The sequence below is a fragment of the Lissotriton helveticus genome, chromosome 5_1 (genome assembly GCF_964261635.1).
Source record: "Lissotriton helveticus chromosome 5_1, aLisHel1.1, whole genome shotgun sequence".
Classification (NCBI taxonomy): domain Eukaryota; kingdom Metazoa; phylum Chordata; class Amphibia; order Caudata; family Salamandridae; genus Lissotriton; species Lissotriton helveticus.
This window is the reverse complement of record NC_136065.1, coordinates 1,280,710,049-1,280,727,610: the sequence shown is the minus strand read 5'-3', so window position 1 is coordinate 1,280,727,610 and position 17,562 is coordinate 1,280,710,049. Positions and strand designations below refer to the sequence as shown.

At 47.8% G+C, this 17,562-nt stretch overlaps 1 protein-coding gene across 2 annotated transcripts in view; it reads left to right on the top strand.

Moving 5' to 3' along the window:
* The window catches only part of KDM5B (lysine demethylase 5B), an 877,335-nt gene that overhangs the window by 329,310 nt on the left and 530,463 nt on the right, over positions 1–17,562 (top strand). For both annotated transcript variants that reach the window (XM_078644101.1, XM_078644102.1), the window contains one exon: positions 15,140–15,302. In XM_078644101.1, coding sequence (XP_078500227.1) covers positions 15,140–15,302 — 163 coding nt within the window. The remainder of the gene's footprint in view (positions 1–15,139; positions 15,303–17,562) is intronic.

The following is a 17,562-nucleotide window of genomic DNA, read 5'->3' as shown; positions in this document are numbered from 1 at the left end:
TCGAGCAGTTGGGCAGTACCAGAGGACAGTGTAAAGCATTTGTTGTACACACTCAGTCAGCAAAGGGTTTCACACACTCAAAGACTGAACTACAGGCCAATTGTTTTTATATCAAAGATATAGTTGTTTTATTTTTAGAACCAAAAGGTATCAAAATATACTGCTCTCAATATGAGAGGTCTCAGATGAGTACTTTGCAGGAATGCAATAAATGTTGTAAATGCAATAGGTACAGAGGTTGCAGTAGGCAACACAATTCTACACACAATTTAGCATTGAGCTCAATGGGCTTTTCTTTATAAATACAGCTGATTACTTTGTAGATTACTCTGATAGTTCCAGGACTGGTTCCTAGATTCAGTCCTGGGATCTAAGCTGAAAACAATTTAGTAAAAACGTGTTGGAGGCATATGAGCTGCAGATTGTATACTATGCATAGATCGCTACCTAGTGTTGGGCCCGGATGTTTGCAGTTTGTTGTTGTCCTGAAAAGTTCTTTGGAAGTCACGAGATAGGTGACTCCTCTTGCCCATGGGCATCGGCTCCATCCCCAGATTGTTTTTTTCCGCCATCGGCCTCGGATGGATCTCCTGCGCTCCGGTTTGGAACCAAATTTCCTTCGGTGCGCAATCCTCACCCAGTTCTACGGTATTGTCTCAACCGCGATCTACCACGCGATTCTCAACTAACTTCGAAGTCTTCGATTCCGGTTGTTGACGAAGGCCTTCGGGCCTACCTAGGTCTCACTTTCTGGCTCATGGAAAGGACGCCATTCGAGAAGTGTCCTCAATGTGGGTCGAAGATTCACCACACTGACCTACATGAGGTGTGCCTTTCACCGGAGCACGAGGCCAAGGACTGTTCGGCGTGTGCCTCATTCCGCTCCAAGAAGACGATCCGGGACCGACGAGCTCGAAGAACTATGGCTCGCTCGTCAGCTCCGATTCCAGACGACATCTTCGAGGAGGGCGTCAACGTACCAGAATACCAGCACGCCGAAGAGAGTATCGGATCATCAGATGCCGAAGACTATGACGTCGGAGGTCACGCCAGCCCAACGGGTCGTAAGTAAGACCGTCGACCCCACCCCTTCCTCGACACCATCTAAAAAGGCTTCGGTCACACCCTTGCCTTCGGGCTCGAGTGCACACCGAGAGACTGCTTCGAACGCCCCGCCTTCGGGCCCGGCAAAGTAGACCATAAAGCTTTCAGGCAGCTCGGGCTCGAGCCAGCCTACTTCCGGTGCCAACCCAGTACCGACACCGAAGAAAAAGCCATCTTCCTCTTCCAATTCGACCGTTGCTTCGACACCCAAGCATACAGCGCTGAAGACTGGCAGCGGTTCGTCAACACCGAAACCGCACTCCGAGATGAGTAAAAAATCAACCAAAGCTCCAGACTCACCCGCATCGGAGCCGAAAAAACCCTCGGAACCGAAAAAACAAGTTCCCATAAAAGACACTTCGAAAGGGCACACTCCTAAGCCAACTGCTGACTTGATGCCTAAAAAACCTACGGAGCCGAAAATTTCGATGCTAAAGGATTTATCAGGCTCACAAGAGCTTTTTACACCGGGTCCACAACAAAAAACCCTTGTAAAGGATCCCAAAACTGGACAATTGACTCTCAGCTCCAAGAAGAGACCACTTGAGGAGCCAGCACCTCCTCCCCCTGCAAAGAAGAGACATTCAACCTCTCCATTAAGGGCCCCTTCTCCTCCACCTCCCCATACTGTTCCTTCTCATACACCTCCTCCACCACAGCATTCACCTACACCATCTCCTAACCCAGACGATGATGTACACACAGACTCTGATTATGAAGGTGGGGGTGCACATTACCCACCACACACTAATAGTCCCCCTCAGTCACCTAATCCATGGTATGATTACAACACCCCTGATGTGCCTTATGTCCCACAGGATGATGTCTATCCTTCCAGAACTTCCCCACCACAGGACACCATAGGTTTTAACCTGCTAGTCCAGAGAGCTGCACAATATCATGGGGTGGACTTACACACTGATGCAGTGGAGGAAGACTTCCTATTAGACACTTTTGACAACACACAAAGGTCTACGGCCATCTTAGCAATGCTTAAGGGCGTCATCAAGCACGCAACAAAGGTCTTTTAAGACCCCGTTAGAGCTAGGGTCCTCAATCCCCGCATTGAGAAAAAATATAAAGCTGCCCCTGCAGACCCAGCTTATATTAAAGGCCTGGCACAATTAGATTCTTTAGTGGTATCCAATGCACATAAACTTGCTAATTCCCAGACAGGTGAAGCCTCACAACCTGTCAAAGAATCTAAACTCCTTGACGCTTCTGGCAAGAGAATTGCTGCACAAACAGCTAACATCTGGCGCATTGCCAACACTCAAGCCTTGCTGGCAAGATATGACCGGGCACATTACGACGAACTAGAGTCCCTAATGCAGCACCTACCAGACAAATACAAAAACAGGACTAATGAACTTATACAGGAAGGTAAAAATATCACTAATACTTCCATCCGTTGTGCCCTAGACGCTGCAGATACTGCCTCAAGGGCAATCAATACCAGCACCTTACTACGCAGACATGCCTGGCTACGTATTTCAGGTTTTAAACCGGAGGTGCAAAACTCTATACTTAATCAGCCATTTGATGAAACACATTTAATTGGCCCAAATGTTGACGCGTCTTTAGAAAAAATGAAGAAAGACACCGACACTGCAAAATCGATGGGAGCCTTTCAGCAGCAAGCTTCACCAAGGGCTACCAGAGAGGGGGGTTACAGGGGTAACAACAAAGGCAGAGGCAAAAACAACACCTCCCGCTCTGCCTCCACCCCTACCCAATGACTTTCCTCCCCTTCCCCTCCAACATTCCACTCCTGTGGGGGGAAGACTCCAACAGTTCCTGCCTGCATGGATTAACATCACATCAGACAGGTTAGTGCAACAAGTTATTCACTCAGGTTACTGTCTAGAATTAACATCTACTCCCCCAAACATACCACCCAAACAGTGTCCAATGTCACAAGAACATCTGTCCCTGTTAAAGCAAGAAGAGGTATCTCTGCTAGAAAAAAGTGCAATAGAACTAGTTCCTCTGCACCAGCAAAACAAGGGGGTTTACACTCTATATTTTCTAATCCGAAAGGAGGACGGCTCTCTAAGGCCTATTCTAGACTTCAGACAGCTAAACCTATATATACAGTCAGACCATTTTCACATGGTCACACTCCAGCAAGTCCTTCCTCTCTTGTCACAAAACGACTTCCTGGCTACTCTAGACCTCAAGGACGCATACTTGCACATTCCCATTTACAAAGCTCACAGGAAGTATCTCAGGTTTTTAGTAGACGGGCAGCACTACCAGTTCAAAGTTCTCCCATTCGGAATCACAACAGCACCAAGGGTCTTCACTAAGTGCTTGGCAGTGGTGGCAGCGCATCTACGAGGACAGCACATCCATGTCTTCCCGTACCTAGACGACTGCCTCATAAAAGCCAGCTCTCACAATCAATGCGTAAAACATACCCATACCACCATCCACTTGCTCCACGACTTGGGGTTCAAAATAAACCACACCTCTCATCTACAGCCGTCCAAAGTACAACAGTACCTAGGTGCCACAATAAACACCTCAACAGCGCTAGCTTATCCCACCCCAGCAAGGATAGCCAGCATGCAAACTCTCCTAGCAAAGTTTCAGCTACAACACTCCCTCCCAGCTCGAGTGTTCATGCAACTCTTAGAGATGATGGCCTCTTGCATCTTCACAGTGTCCCATGCAAGACTTCCAATGCGTCCGCTACAAGAGTGCTTATCACGTCAATGGAACCAGGCTCAAGGTCACTTAACAGACCTAGTGTTGGTAGACTGTCGAACTCCTCGCTCTCTGCAGTGGTGGAACACCAAGAACCTTTCCAAGAGACGACTGTTCCTAGAGCCAGTTCCCCAAATAATCTTGACAGCGGACGCATCGCTCTCCGGCTGGGGAGCCCACCTACTGCAACACACTATGCAAGGCAGGTGGACACCGCAACCAAAGTTACTCCATCAATTACCTGGAGTTACTAGCAGTATTCCTAGCACTAAAAGCTTTCCAGAAGCAAGTAGCAAACAAAGCTGTGTTAGTCCGCGCGGACAACATGATAGCAATGTATTACATACAGAAGCAAGGAGGCACGCACTCCCTGCAACTATCTCAACTAGCACAAGAAATATGGAGGTGGGCCATACCTCAGAACATATTCCTTCTAGCCCAACTTGTCCCAGGAGTACAAAATGCTAAAGCGGATCTTTCTGATGGATACATCTGCCAGTGGATTCCTCACCTTGTGAATATCCCCTTGCGTCAGCAACATTCAGAAATTCTTTTTTTGTAGCTTCGCGCCGATGTGGACGTCACAGAGGCACGGCATCGCGCGCGAATCCGCTGACGTCACCGAATCCATAATAGGCCCACGCGGCGTGATGACATCAATTCCCTTTTTTCCGCGTCGTCGACGCTAACGGTTTTCGAGGGATCCTCTGTAGCGGTTTAATAACTTTGTTACTGTTTGTTCTTTTCGGTGTCTTCTTGCTTCTTTGTCTCATGTCGAGATGTCCACGAAGAAGACCGGATTCAAGCCGTGCGGAGAATGCGGCAAGGTGATGTCGATTACGGATCCGCATGAGTGCTGCGTTTGGTGTTTGAGTTCGGACCATGGCGTCGAAGAATGTTCTTCTTGTAGGAAAAAGAATCCCAAGGCACTTCGTGAGAGGGAGGCAAAGCTCCTTGTTGCCAAGTTGAAGGACAAGAAGAGATCGAGGTCACAGACTCGACGGTCGAGGTCTCGTTCGAGGTCGTCTTCGGCGCATGCTTCAAGTTCATCAAAGATGAAGCACAAGAAGAGAAGTCATGAGTCTTGACATCACTCTGGGAAGGACTCGAGACCGAAGTCGCAGGTGAAGTTGCTTCGCAAGGAGGTGGTGACTCCGACTCCAGAGGTTCAAGACTCCGAGGCTGAGGCTTCGCCTGTGGATTCGCCCGTTCATTCACCGAAGCCTTTCTCAAATCCTTCTCCGGCTCCATCTCATTCACCTGTCCAGGAGGGTGAGGGAGAAGAAGGAGAAGAGGAGGCTCCGTTGCCTGCGGGTTCGTCGACCCCGGTGCACCAGCCTGAGATAGAGGTCGAAGTCGAGAAGACTCCGCTCCCTCGAGAGCAACCTGTAGGCTCTTATCCAGCTTTTCCGGCTCCAGGTCAGGACCCTACTCAGTTCCTGAATGCTATGTATGGAGTGTATTCCAGAGCTATGTACCCCTCTGGTGCACCGGTTGGTCCCACCGGTCCATTGGCATACAATCTGGGTATTCGCCAGACTTACGCTCTTGCGCCTTTCATGCCATTCATGCCGGCTCCGACGCTGCCTTGGCATTTCTGGGCGTCGCCGAAGCCTTCGACGCCAAGACCATCGGCGCCGATACCGTTGACGCCGATGCCGAATCAGATCCGTCCTCGTGTTCAGCGGTCTGGCCCTCCGGCTTCGAGTTCGACGCCGGCTCCAGCGGAGTCGATTCCAGATCCGCGACGTCATTCCTGAAAGAGAGGTAGAGGCGTGAGGCCCAGAGGCTTCTGGAAGAGCAGAGGTTCTGTGATGCAGACATAGAAGAGGGTGAGCTGCAGGACTCGGAAGATCTTTTCGACGATCTAAGAGAGGCTAGTGGCCTTGAGCTGTCTCCTGATTGGGAATTGGCCTCTGTTTCTGACGCCCCTTCTAAGGATGTGACACCTTATCACGTAGTTATAAGGAAGGCTGCAGATTTGTTAAATATAACACTACCTACTGCAGAGTATAAGTCCAATATACTAACGTAGGTCCTTCATTCACCTACCTCTGTTGTCGAGCCTATGCTCCCTTTCAATGATGCTTTGGCAGAGCCTATATCTGAGGTTTGGAAAAGACCGCTCACAGCCTCTGCTGCTTCCAACTGCCTCCATCGTTGGCCTTGGTAATAACGGATGCATCCACTCTAGGGTGGGGTGCTCATCTGGGGCATCTGGAGATCAAGGGTCTTTGGTCTCCAGAGGAAAGATTGCTTCATATCAACCTTCTGGAATTGAGGGCGATTCGTCTGGCGCTCAAGATCTTCCTCCCTTCCCTTCGTGGTCGGTCGGTCCAAGTCCTGACGGACAACACGACCGCGATGTGGTATATCAACAAGCAGGAAGGAGTGGGGTCGCAGTGTCTTTGCAGAGAGGCTCTGCGTCTCTGGTCCTGGGTTCAGGACCATCAGATTTGTCTGATGGCAAATCATCTGGCCGGAGTTCTGAACGTGCGTGTGGACAGTCTGTCAGCAATTTTCAGCCGATCACGAGTGGAGGCTCCATCCGGAGGTGGTTCGTCACATCTTTCGGACGTGGGGAACTCCTCAGGTGGACCTGTTCGCCACTCACGAGAACGCGCAGTACCCGTCATTCTGCAATCTCCAGTTTCCGATGCAGGGAGCACTGGGAGATGCGTTCCAGTTGAGTTGGGGCTCACAACTCCTTTACGCGTTTCCTCCCATACCCTTGATTCCTTGGGTTCTGAGGAAGATTCGCCAAGACCGGGCCCAAGTCATATTGATCGGCCCGGATTGGCCAAGAAGGGTGTGGTATACAGATCTTCTCCACCTCTCCTCGTGCCTGCCGCTCCCTCTCCCTCTCAGGGCAGACCTCCTCTCTCGGATGGAGGGGCAGGTTCTACACCCCCACCTCCAGACCTTACACCTTCATGCCTGGAGATTGAACGGGGCAACCTGAATTGATTTTCTCTCCCGCACAATGTGGTGGATGTCATTTTATCGGCCAGGCGTGACTCCACCAAGTCCATTTACTCTTATAGATGGCCTACATTTGTTGCTTGGTGTGGGGAGAAGTCCATCGATCCTTTGAGGGCTCGTTTATCTAATATACTTCAGTTTGTGCTTTTCTTGGCTCAGCAAGGGTTTGCGGTTGCTACTATCAAGGGTTATTTATCGGCATTATTGGCATTTCTCTGTTTGCTGGACCACCCTTCTTTGTTTAAATCTCCTATTGTTTTAAGGTTTCTAAAAGGCCTCTAACTCCCTTTATTGTTCCTCAATGGGACTTGAATCTTGTGCTCACTTTTTTAATGGGTTTGCCTTTTGAACCATTGCACAAGTGTCCCTTGAGGCTGTTGTCTTTTAAAACTGTCTTTCTTGTTGCAGTTACCTCGGCAAGGAGGGTAAGTGAGCTTCAAACTCTTAGTTCAAAGCCCCCATTCTTGTCCATTCATGCTGAACGAATGCTTCTCAGGACCAGGGCTGCTTTTCTGCCGAAGGTGGTAACTCTTTTCCATCTAGGGCAGTCCATTACCCTCCCTACCTTTTTATCCTCACCCTTCCAAGGAGGAGGAGAGACTTCACCGCTTGGACCCGAAGAGGGCGGTGAGCTTCTACCTCAATAGGACTAAAGACTATCGTGTGGATGACCAGCTCTTTGTTGGTTTTGCTGGCTGCAAGAAGGGGAAGGCGGTGCACAAGCGCACGCTATCGAGATGGATTATCCTGTGCATTAAGATCTGCTACGCCGTGGCGGGTAAGGAACCTCCAGAGGGTATAAGAGCTCACTCTACTAGGGCAAAGTCTTCTACATCTGCTTTGTCCAGGGGTGTACCTGTAGAGGACATTTGTAGGGCGGCTACTGGGGCCTTCCTCCACACTTTTGCAAGGCATTACTGTTTGGATGCTGAGGTGAGGAGGGACTGGCGTTTTGCGCGCTCTGTCCTCCAGGATTTTCTGGTATAGGAGAGTGGACTCCCTCCTCCGGGAGTGGGGACTGCTGTGGGACTCTATTCACAAGGTGAGGAATCCACTGGCAGATGTATCTATCAGAAGAACAAGTTACTTACCTTTGGTAACGCTTTTTCTGGTAGATACAGTATCTGCCTGTGGATTCCTCACTGACCCAACTGCCTCCCCGTTGTCCACTCTTCTATACCCGAGTTACTGTAATGTATATATATTTTATTGTCAAGGAAATGTTTTGTTTCAATTGCTTTCCTGCATTTGCTTCACACTGTGTGTGTTATCTTGACATTTATGTACTGTGTATATATCTACTGTCATTGGTCCGTCCGTGTGCCTCGAAGGCACGGAAAAAAGGGTGGAACTGATGTCATCACTCAGACTAGAAGTTCTTTTCGCCGCTCCTTTTATAGAGGAGGCTCTAAGCAAACCGGTGCAGATACAACATCATCTTTCAAGACACACACACAGACCTCCTCTAACAAAGGCTACTTTAGAGGAGGATACAGAGGCAATAATAATAAGGGAAGAGGTAGAGTTAACGACAACAACCGCTCCTCTTCCACTCCCAAACAGGGACTTCCCTCTGCCTCCCCTACAGCATTCCACTCCTCTGGGGGGCAGATTCTCACAGTTCCTACCTGTCTGGAATTCCATCACAACAGATAGGTGGGTGAGACAGATTATCCAACATGGCTACTGCCTAGAACTCACAGCAACCCCCCCAAACATACCACCCAGGCAGCGTCCAAAGTCTACAGACCATATGAGACTGCTTCAACAGGAAGTTCTAGCACTTCTACAAAAGAATGCTATTCAAGTAGTTCCTTTACAGGAACGGGGAACAGGAGTTTACTCCCTGTACTTCCTAATCCCCAAGAAGGACGGGACACTGCGACCAATTCTCGACCTCAGGCCCCTCAACCATTAACCATTACATACAATCAGATCATTTTCACATGATCACTCTGCAACAAGTACTCCCACTACTACAACAAGGCGATTTTCTTTCAGCACTAGACCTAAAGGACGCCTACTTTCACATTCCCATACATCCTGCTCACAGGAAGTATTTAAGGTTTGTCATACAAGATCAGCACTATCAGTTCAAGGTCCTTCCATTCGGGGTCACAACACCACCACGAGTGTTCACAAAGTGCTTAGCAGTAGTAGCAGCACATCTCAGAAGACAACAGATACATGTCTTCCCTTATCTCGATGACTGTCTCATAAAAGCAAAATCATTCAGTCAATGTGTCCAACACACAAAGCAAACAATTCAAACACTGCACGACTTAGGGTTTACCATAAACTACACCAAGTCGCACCTAGAGCCTTCGCACGTTCATCAGTATCTAGAAGCTACCATAGACACATCTACAGCTCTAGCGTATCCCAGTCCAGCCAGGATACAGAGCATTCAGACCGTAGTCTCTGTTTTTCAACACCAGCAGTCTCTCCAAGCCAGAGTGTTCATGAGACTAATAGGCATGATGTCGTCTTGCATCTTTATAGTACCACATGCAAGACTGCAAATGCGCCCACTACAAGAATGTCTAGCACAACAGTGGAATCAGGCTCAAGGTCAGCTCACAGACCTGGTGTTGGTAGACAGCCGTACATATCGCTCTCTGCAATGGTGGAACACCTAAAACTTGACAAGAGGCCGGCCGTTCCTAGAGCCTGTTCCACAGCTGGTGCTCACAACAGACGCATCCCTCACGGGATGGGGAGCCCATCTCTTAAACTATACAACACAAGGCCAATGGAACAACCAACAAAAAATGTTCCATATAAACCATCTAGAGCTGCTAGCAATTTTCCTAGCACTCAAGACGTTTCAATTGCAAGTACAAAACAAAGCGGTCTTAATCCGGACGGACAATATGACAGCCATGTACTATATACAAAAACAGGGGGGACACACTCTCTACAACTGTCCCAGCCCGCGCAGAACATTTGGAGATGGGCCATTCCTCAAAACATACACCTGACTGTAGAACACCTTCCAGGATTTCACAATCAGATAGCAGATCTGTTAAGTCGACAGTCACAACCGATACACGAATGGGAAATACATCCACAAGTTCTTCAACCATTCTTCCAAATGTGGGGGCATCCACGGATAGACCTGTTTGCCACCCACGAAAATGCAAAATGCCCAACCTTCGCGGCCAGGTTTCCACACCCACGGTCGGAGGGGAATGCGATATGGATGAACTGGTCAGGCAGATTTGCGTACGCTTTTCCGCCTCTCCCACTCATTCCACTAGTAGTGCGCAAACTCAGACAACAGTCTCTCAAACTAATACTAGTAGCTCCCACATGGGCACGCCAGCCGTGGTTCACCACACTATTAGATCTCTCACTGGCTCCACACCAAAAATTACGGCTCACGCCCTCCCTGTTAACACAAAACCATGGAGAAATAAGACACCCAGATCCAAGCCAACTGAATTTGGCGATCTGGCTCCTGAAGTCTTAGGGTTTGATTACTTAAACCTGCCACCAGACTGTATGAACATAATTTAAAGAAGCTAGAAACCCCACTACCAGAGCGTGTTATGCTGCTAAGTGGAAAAGATTTGCAATATATTCTAACAATAATCACATTGATCCACTGGATGCTTCCATCCAAAATATAATTTGTTACCTTCTACACCTACAAAGGTCCAATCTAGCTTATTCTTCCATACGCCTGCATCTGGCAGCAATTGCAGCCTATTAACAACCTGCAATCATCCGAGCCCAACACCAGGTGGCGATCTATTGCAAAAGTGTACGACTCTGCAGCTCTACATGCCAAGAAAAGATGCATGCTGGTAAGTAGCATTTTCCTTTTCTCCTTAGGATTACATTGACTGTTTTTTCTTAAAATTGTGGAGTTGTTTTGTATGGAACATTTACAAAACTGCAAATGTACTTAAAGTGATTTACTTACCTTTTGTCTAGGGGATGTCTCAGTGTGGTATCTAGGCATATCACACTGATTAGCAAAAGTAATCTGAAGAGTAATCCAATAAGTATTGTGTAAAGTAATTTACAAAGGAACTGAAAAGTAATTTCAAAACAGTAACCTACCTGTGATTCAATCAACTGCATTTGAACCTGTATTCAATTGTAAAACCGTGCATAAGATTTGGCAAACCATTTATTTCACTTACCTGCACCAGGCTTGGCTTGGTTCTAGAAATAAAATAACTAAATAATATTTTTATACAAATCAAATTGGTCTGAGTTCAGTCTTTGAGTGTGGGACTTTTTCAAATTTTTCAAGTTTAAGTTTATTTGATTTAGTTCTCGACTGAGATCAAAAAATATTTAATACATGATATATAAAATATAGACAACAAGATACTAAAAACTGTATGACATCAGTTTCCTGATTGTGTGTGTACAACAAATGCTTAACAATGCCCTCTGATAAAGCATTACTGTTCACCCACACTACCACAATTGGAGAGTAAGGTGCTATCTTCTTTTACCTACCTTTGGGGTTCCATTGGACTCTGTGCACACTATACCTCATTATGTTATAGTATATAGAGAGCCAGCTTCCTATAGTAAGTGTGAGAAAGTGCCATATTTCTTGCATTGGTATGCCCCCACTTTTTGCTGAACTGCTGATGTGCTTTGACTGAGTGTGCCCTGTGCTCCTGCGAACCAGGTACCCAGGGCCGATGTTCCTTCCCTAAAGCTGTATTGAAACAAAACCCAATTGGCATCTCTAGCCACCTATCAGCCCCTAGTAAATGAAAGTCTAGGTGCCCAGGACCTGGTGACCAGAGAAGACCCCTAATGGTTCCACCACGTATTGTGCCACCCTCAGGGGCCCTGTCCCCTGACACGCACACACTGCCTTTGCAGGCTGAGTGTCTAAGTACAGAACTAAACAGAGTCCACATGGCACACATTCCTGTGTGCCATGACCACAAACCCACTGCCCTGGCATACTTCAGTCACCCCTCTAGCTGGTTGCCCTATGCCAGTGGTGTGGGCACAGGTGTATATGGTGTGGGAGGTTGTCATTACGAACTCCACAGCACCATAATGGCTACACTGAAGACTGACATGTTTGCTACCAAACTTCTCAGCGCATTAAACCCACACTGATGCCAGTGTGGGATATAATGTAAAATGCACCAGAGGGCATCTTAGAGATGCCCCCTGAAAACCTAACCTACAATCCACATCTGGTCTGAGAGGCTGCCACACAGCAGACATGTTTCCGGACCCCTGGGTGGAGAGCCCCCGCTCTCCTGGTCCTGCAACAATGCACATCCTGGGAGAGATGCTAGGTCTCCTCCCCCAGGATGTGCAGGGGGAAGCTTCAAAGGCATGCCGCCTCTGTGAGCTTCTCCAGACCATTTGCTGTACTCCGCAACTGGCCCCCACCAGTTCCAACCCCCACTCTAGCGGAAAGACTGGCGGGAAACCATACGCTAGGAAGGGGTGTGTGAAAGCCTGTGCCAACCCCCCCTCAGGTGGGAGAGGCGAGGTGAAGCACGACCCAAGCTCCGGCCATCTTGAAGATGGGGAGCCCTGCCCAATCACAGCTAGGCTCCTACCCCCCCCTCCCACAGGAGAGGAGCAGGCTAGGGGGTGTACCCACCCCAGGACAGGGACCTATTGGTCCCTGCCCTTGCCCTACCTGTAACTCCCCTTCCTCAGATCCCGATAAGGAAAGAAGATCAAGAAGACCCACTGTGCAGCTGCTAACAGGACTACACCCACTGACTTGGCCCCAGCCCTACCGGCCTGTCGATCCTGGAACCTGCTCCTGCTTAATTCCGGCGACTCCTGCGGACAGCAACCATGAGACACCCGGAGGACCTGCCTGCCTTGACCCTCTTAAAGACTGGGACTCCCATAAGCAGACGCTCTGCGTCAACAACCACCCCCTGGTGCCAGCCAGGAAGCTCAAGACCTGCCCACTCTGCACCCGCCGAGCCCAGCCCGTGCCAGAGTGACCCAAGACCACGAGGACGACCCCCCGGCGACTGGGACCCGAAGTCCAGTGCCCAAAGACCCTCCTCGATGAACCAGACGGCGCCAGCAGCCTCAGAACCAGGGACCCCACCAACTGCGATCAGCCGAGGGAAAGATTCCCGACACCAAAAGACACCCCTGCATCCGGCTCCCTGCAGCCCCTTGTGCCTGCCTTTGGGGTACCTACCTCTTCTCCAAGATTCCAACTTACCTCTCGAAGTGGTGGTCGCACCTGAACAATCACCGTCCCCGAGTCTCCAGCCTTTACCTTTTTATTTTCCCCATTGAATAACATTGAGCGCCCGACGACTTAAAAGCACCCTGCACCCAGCCGCCCTAGTGCCTCTGGTCGTGCACCCTGTGTCCTATCCTCCTTCCCCATTTGCCCTGAGCAAATGGCCAGGAGCCCAGCTCCCACAGCCGCGTGGCCTGCTAGCCAGCAGCCACCAACCGAGACCCCCTGCCCCTCATTGGATAACATTGGGCCTAACTACCTCTGCACCTGGCTGCCCCTGTACCGCTGAGGGTGAACCAACTGTACCTACCTGACCCTGGGGAACCTCTGAGTCTATGCCCAGAACCCTAACTTCCCCAGTCGAGTGCTCATCTGGAAACCGGTAACTCACTTACCTGCCATTGGATAACATTGACTGGTTTGACTCGAAAAATCTTCTAAATGTGAAGTTTTGGAAACTGAAAATCTTCATATAAAATCAACCGAATTACGAAGCACTCACCTGTGATCAGGAGAGAAGTATCAGATTACCGCCTGGCTCTGCCCAACACTGCGGAAGCGAGTATCTGCCCAGTCCACCGCCACTGCCCCGACAGCAATCACTGAACTATACACAGTGAACTTGCTGTCCGAACACCGGGAGAGGGTGGTAGAAAAATGGGAGGGAAAACAAAACACCACGCCTGGGATCCTCCTGGGTCAGTTTTACGGGCAATTCACAATCCCTGCACCTGGAGATATGAAAGAAAACAGCACAATATCAGATAAACAATGTGCTTACGTCTAACTCCCCTTGGACACACAAACAGGTTTTACATAGGTAGGAAAATAATACTCTTTTCTTACCAGTCTTGGTGCTGTGATGTTGCTTTAAATCCAAGAAAACACCAGGCTTTATACGGTGGCCGTAAGAAACAAAACTCCCAAAATAGACTGAATAGTGAGCTCTGTACTTCATAGGACGAACCCAAGGGGGAAAAAGTCAATAGACATAAAAAAAAACTCACTGCATTCACTCGAGTCCCCGAAAAAGCTCCCCTAAAGACAGGGTAAGCCAAAATGTGGCCACAATACAGAAAAACGCTACCTGAAAGTTGAACTCTGAAAATACACCCAAAAAAAACCTATAACCATGATAGAGGGTTGCAAAAAATCCAGGAAGAATCCTGCCAAGAATCCTCAGCCGAGGTTCCAATGCGCAGCCGCGTACTGGAGGGTAATGTCCGGTAAATAAAAATAATTGTGCCAAAAAAAGGAAATAGAAACCTCAAGGATTTCCCACGGGACGATAAATGTCAAGTTCGAGGAAACCGAATACTGATGCCTGCAGACACCGCATTCGGAAGTCGGGAAGCCAAGGGTCCCAGCGCCGAGCAGGAAATGACATGATGCAGGAATGAAGTCCTTCCTGGTAGTACGACCGGGAGTAGAAACCAAGCAAAGAAGACTGGTTGTAGGCTTCCTTTTAAGCACGCTGAATTAGACACTTTAGAGAGTATGGTCACACCTGGCTTTAACCTATGTTATTACTCTGGGTTTGGTGGACTCTATACACACTCTGTTCCTTATCTTGGTCCAGTATGTATGTGTATATATATATGTATGTATATGTATGTATATATATATGCTCTTGGCATTTAGCGATGTAGATTCACATGCGTCCTCTCTGGACACTTTTGGTCATTTCAGTTATTATCATTATTATTATTATTATTCATATTATGCACACATGGACATCTCTATACTACACTTGTTTACTTCATTCTCACCCTCTTGCGAGAAAAGAATCTAACAATGGAGTCGATGCCCATGCACACTATCACCGAAAGGAGGAGTCACCCTGCCTTGTGACTGGAAGATAATACTTCAAAGAAAAACTACTTGCAAACATCCGGATCCAACACTAGATGGCAGGAGCATGCAAAGCATATTAATCTACAGCTCTACATGCTCAGAACAGATGCTTACAGGATAAGTAACAGAATCCTTACTTGCTCAAAACTCAATCTGAAAAAATTATTGTTGTGAGCAAATTTGTTGGTAGGTCTTTAAATATACTTACAAACTTTGCGGAGAAGTGCATTTAGCAATGTACTTTAACATTTTGTTTTATGTATTTTTTTGTGTTTGCAGGGGAGAGCCAAAGACTTGGTATGGGGCTCCAGGCTATGCTGCAGAACAGCTGGAAGAAGTCATGAAGAAGCTGGCTCCAGAGTTATTCATTGCACAGCCAGATCTCCTCCATCAACTTGTTACCATTATGAACCCTAACACACTGATGGCTCATGGTGTGCCGGTATGGACTTGCGTTTATTTTTTCAAAGACCGATTTATTTACTTTCATTGTTTGCAATAGGACTTTTATTCTTGATCCCTTTTTTTAAAAGACAAAAAATGTAGTGGTGGTTGATATTTTTCTTGTTCTAAATTGAGAATGGTTTGCATACATGATTAGGCTAGCTACTTGAACCTTTTTTGACACTAGTTAAGATTCCTATGCTGGAATATCATTATCAATCTTAGTCATAGACCTAGTAACTGCTGCTACTGAACATGTGGTCACTTCAGATTTGGCTGCCTCATCAGCCAAAGAATTGCCAACAGCATGTTCTCTCTCTCTCTCTCTCTCTCTCTCTCTCTCTCTCTCTCTCTCTCTCTCTCTCTCTCTCTCTCTCTCTCTCTCTCTCTCTCTCTCTCTCTCTCTTTTTTCTCTTTTCTCTCTCTCTCTCTCTCTCTCTCTCTTTTTTCTCTTTTCTCTCTCTCTCTCTCTCTCTTTTTTCTCTTTTCTCTCTCTCTTTTTTCTCTTTCTCTCTCTCTTTCTCTTTTTCCTCTTTTTTCTCTTTTTCCTCTTTTTTCTCTTTTTCCTCTTTTTTCCTCTTTTTTCCTCTTTTTTCCTCTTTTTTCCTCTTTTTTCCTCTTTTTCTCTTTTTTCTCTTTTCCTCTTTTTTCTCTTTTTTCTCTTTTTTCTCTCCTTCTCTCTCTCTCCCCCCCCCCCCCCCAAGAGTATGAATAACCTGTGTGAGTGCCAAACGTTCTTTAAGTTCTGCCACTCGGCTCAAAGCATTTTATGCTTTTTTTTTTTTTCACTACCCTTAGAGTCTCTATAATCATTCTGAGACCAAAAGAACAATTTGTAATTGAAAGCCTGCACACAGTAGCAGGAATCGCACACAATAAGAATGTTCACATCAGGATTTGCGAATTCTAGATCTAAAATCAAAGCACGCAGCTCCGCCAATTGAACCGTGCAGTCCCAAAGTACCTGTGTATGTACTATTGAAGACTTAAATTCACAATTTACATAATTGAGCCCGCTACAATAGCGTAAACCGCTTAATAAACATGCTTCAACCGGACGGCTGGTTGAGCAGACCCGTCAGTATAGATCATACATTTGTACTGATCCAAAGGAAGAACACAACGGAGGAGGATGAACAGTCATATTGTAAAAACTCCTGTGTCTGCAACCAGGGATCAACGATAAGTGTCATCATCCAACAGTCTTATCTGGGAGCCACAATAGCTGCACAAAAGGCTTTGGCAATCTGGCCAGAACCCGCAACATGCAGACCTTAATCTGCCAGTTCGAGCTTCAATACTCATTGCTAGCTCAATGGTTCATGCAATTACTAGGGATGATGGTGTCTTGCATACTAATAGTTCCTTATGCAAGACTTCACATGCGCCCCCTGCTTAGCACGTCAGTAGAACCAGGCTCAGGGTCTATTATCAGATCTAGTGTTGGTGGACTGCCGCACTCATCGCGCTCTGCAGTGGTGGAATACACAAAACCTTTCAAAAGGGCAGCCCTTCTTCGACCCGGTTCCACGGATAATGCTAACAGCAGACGCATCGCTCACTGGTTTGTGAGCTCACCTCCAGACACACACAATTCAGGGCATGTGGAGCCTGCAGCAAAAGCAGCTTCACACAAATCATCTAAAGTTGCTAGCGATTTTTCTAGCGATCAAAGCGTTTCAAGTTCATCTAGTAGGCAAAGCTGTCCTGATCTGTACAGACAACATGACCGCAATTTACTACATACAAAAACGTGGGTGGACACACTCTCCAGGTAGCACAGAGGATCTGGAGATGGGCCATACATCACAGAATGTTCCTCTTTGCTGAACACCTTCTAGGAGTAAACAATCAGATTGCAGATCTGCTCAGTCGCCAAAGACAACAGATACACGAATGGGAACTCTACACTCAAGCTCTCCTCCCATTCTTCCAAATGTGGGGATTTCCAGACATAGATCTGTTCGCCACAAACCTAAATGCAAAATGCCCAAACTTTGCATCCAGACATCCACACCAATTGTCCAAGGGCAATGCGCTATAGCATTCTCTGCTCCCAGCGTCGCAACCGCCTTATTGCCTCCTGTCGTTCTTGTCGCATCTTCTCCAAACTGGGCGCAGCTTGTCCTGGGCCCGCGGCCCGCCGGGTCCCCTTCTTCCTCTGCCGCCTAATGGAGCGCTGTTCGTGCCAACCGCCCTCCTCCGGGCCCACCGGCCGCGTCCGCGACCACTGCCCAGTCTCTTCAGCCAGTCCCAGA